Raw genomic sequence first — 1,522 nt, 5'->3', positions numbered from 1 at the left:
ACATTTTACATTTCACAACAGTGACAATGTGTAAACATGTTGTACAAAAGCTGCAGAGACATTCAAGTTAAATAATTTATTGTACAAAAAATGATCAACTATCTTATAAAAAAAAGTAGTGATTTTCTATTTAACCCAACATGTTTCTGTCTGGAATGAAGCAGCTCTCAGTTCATGTGTGCRAAGGAGGGTTTTAAAAAAGGCCGCTGGTTGCCCTGAGGTGTGGGAACAGAAAGGAATCCTGGTCTCCTGCCTCCCGCTGCGTTTCCTGCTGAGCTCCTGGACCCTCGACCAGCGCTCTGAGACCCACCTCTGAAGCTGGATGACCCTGATGACTTGTTGCTGCTGTAGCCCCGACTACATCCACGACAAAAGGGCGAATAGAAAAAATAAATAAATAAAAAAAGATCAGTTTAGTTGTCATCAAACTCACTATGTTCTCATAAAAAGACACACTGTACACACCCTTTAGAATTGGAGTTTGTGTTGCTGTATCCTTTTTTCTTCTTAGAAAACTTGAAGAAAGGAGCTTTCTTTCTCTTCTGTCCTCTACCAGCTTGATTACTAAAATAAGTAGAGGACTCTGAATCATCGTCGTCGTGCGTGCCGCTTCGTGTCATGTCTATCCACCCGTCTGCAGCAGGTTCAGTCTGCTCTTCTGCTTCAAAGATAATACAACTTTGAAATGTAAAAAGGTCCGACAGGAAAAACAAACACGTAACACACTGAAGGTGCCGCTCACCAGGTAGCTGCCACTCCGAGTATTTCTGCAGCACCTGAATGACTTCGGCTCCATACTTCTCCAGTTTGTCCTCAGTCACACCATCAATCTGTAGAAGGACTTCAGGGTCAGAAGAAAGCCGCTCTGTTTGTAGAGAAAAACAAAAAATTGTATGAAACCGCTGGTTGGCAATACAGTCAGCGATCCAAGACAAACAACCTGAAGCAGATTCAGAATTTACCAGAAATCTTCTTCAAGGCGGCGGTGGAGAAGATGTTGTAATAGTGAAGGCCGAACGCTTTGCCGAGCTGCTTGCACAGATCGATCAGCTCCTTCAGACACTCCTGAACCATCTCCTCCCTCTTGGAGAYGTTCTTGGTAACAGAAGCTTTGTGTTTCCTGATGCTGGACGCACTCTCAGTCTCATAGAACTCCACCTGGAGGTCACAAAGATTGACCTTTTTTTCTTTTCTACGTAAAGCTGTATGAACGTAATCACTGCAGATGTAGCATTAATAGAGAAAAGGAATGTCACACCCAAAGATTAGTGATAGAAGAAAACCACACTGTCACAACCAACATATTATTTCTGTTAAAACAGAAGTAATAAGAAGCAGGTTTATTTTTGAATAAACCTAATAAATGTGTTCATTCCTACAAAACTATCAAATATATTTACAAAATACACTAAACTGATTCAGATTAGCATAAAATAAATCATGTTTTATAATTAGATGTCTGTGTCAACCCCCCCACCACAAAAAAAAAAAAAAAAAAAAAAAAAAAAAAAAAAAAAAAAAA

At 40.0% G+C, this 1,522-nt stretch overlaps 1 protein-coding gene across 4 annotated transcripts in view; it reads right to left on the bottom strand.

Moving 5' to 3' along the window:
• Positions 1–61: 61 nt before the first annotated feature.
• blm (BLM RecQ like helicase) overlaps positions 62–1,522 on the bottom strand; it is a 9,649-nt gene continuing 8,188 nt past the window's right edge. For 3 of the 4 annotated variants that reach the window (XM_014003555.1, XM_014003558.1, XM_014003556.1), the window contains 4 exons: positions 963–1,158; positions 743–865; positions 466–661; positions 62–357 (listed from right to left, as the gene is read on the bottom strand). In XM_014003555.1, coding sequence (XP_013859009.1) covers positions 168–357; positions 466–661; positions 743–865; positions 963–1,158 — 705 coding nt within the window. In that variant the 3' untranslated portion in view covers positions 62–167. The remainder of the gene's footprint in view (positions 358–465; positions 662–742; positions 866–962; positions 1,159–1,522) is intronic. The other variant, XM_014003557.1, reaches the window with a different exon arrangement.

This window comes from Austrofundulus limnaeus, unplaced genomic scaffold (genome assembly GCF_001266775.1).
Source record: "Austrofundulus limnaeus strain Quisiro unplaced genomic scaffold, Austrofundulus_limnaeus-1.0 Scaffold19, whole genome shotgun sequence".
NCBI lineage: Eukaryota > Metazoa > Chordata > Actinopteri > Cyprinodontiformes > Rivulidae > Austrofundulus > Austrofundulus limnaeus.
Note: the sequence above shows the minus strand (reverse complement) of the source record. Positions and strands in the feature narration are given on the sequence as shown.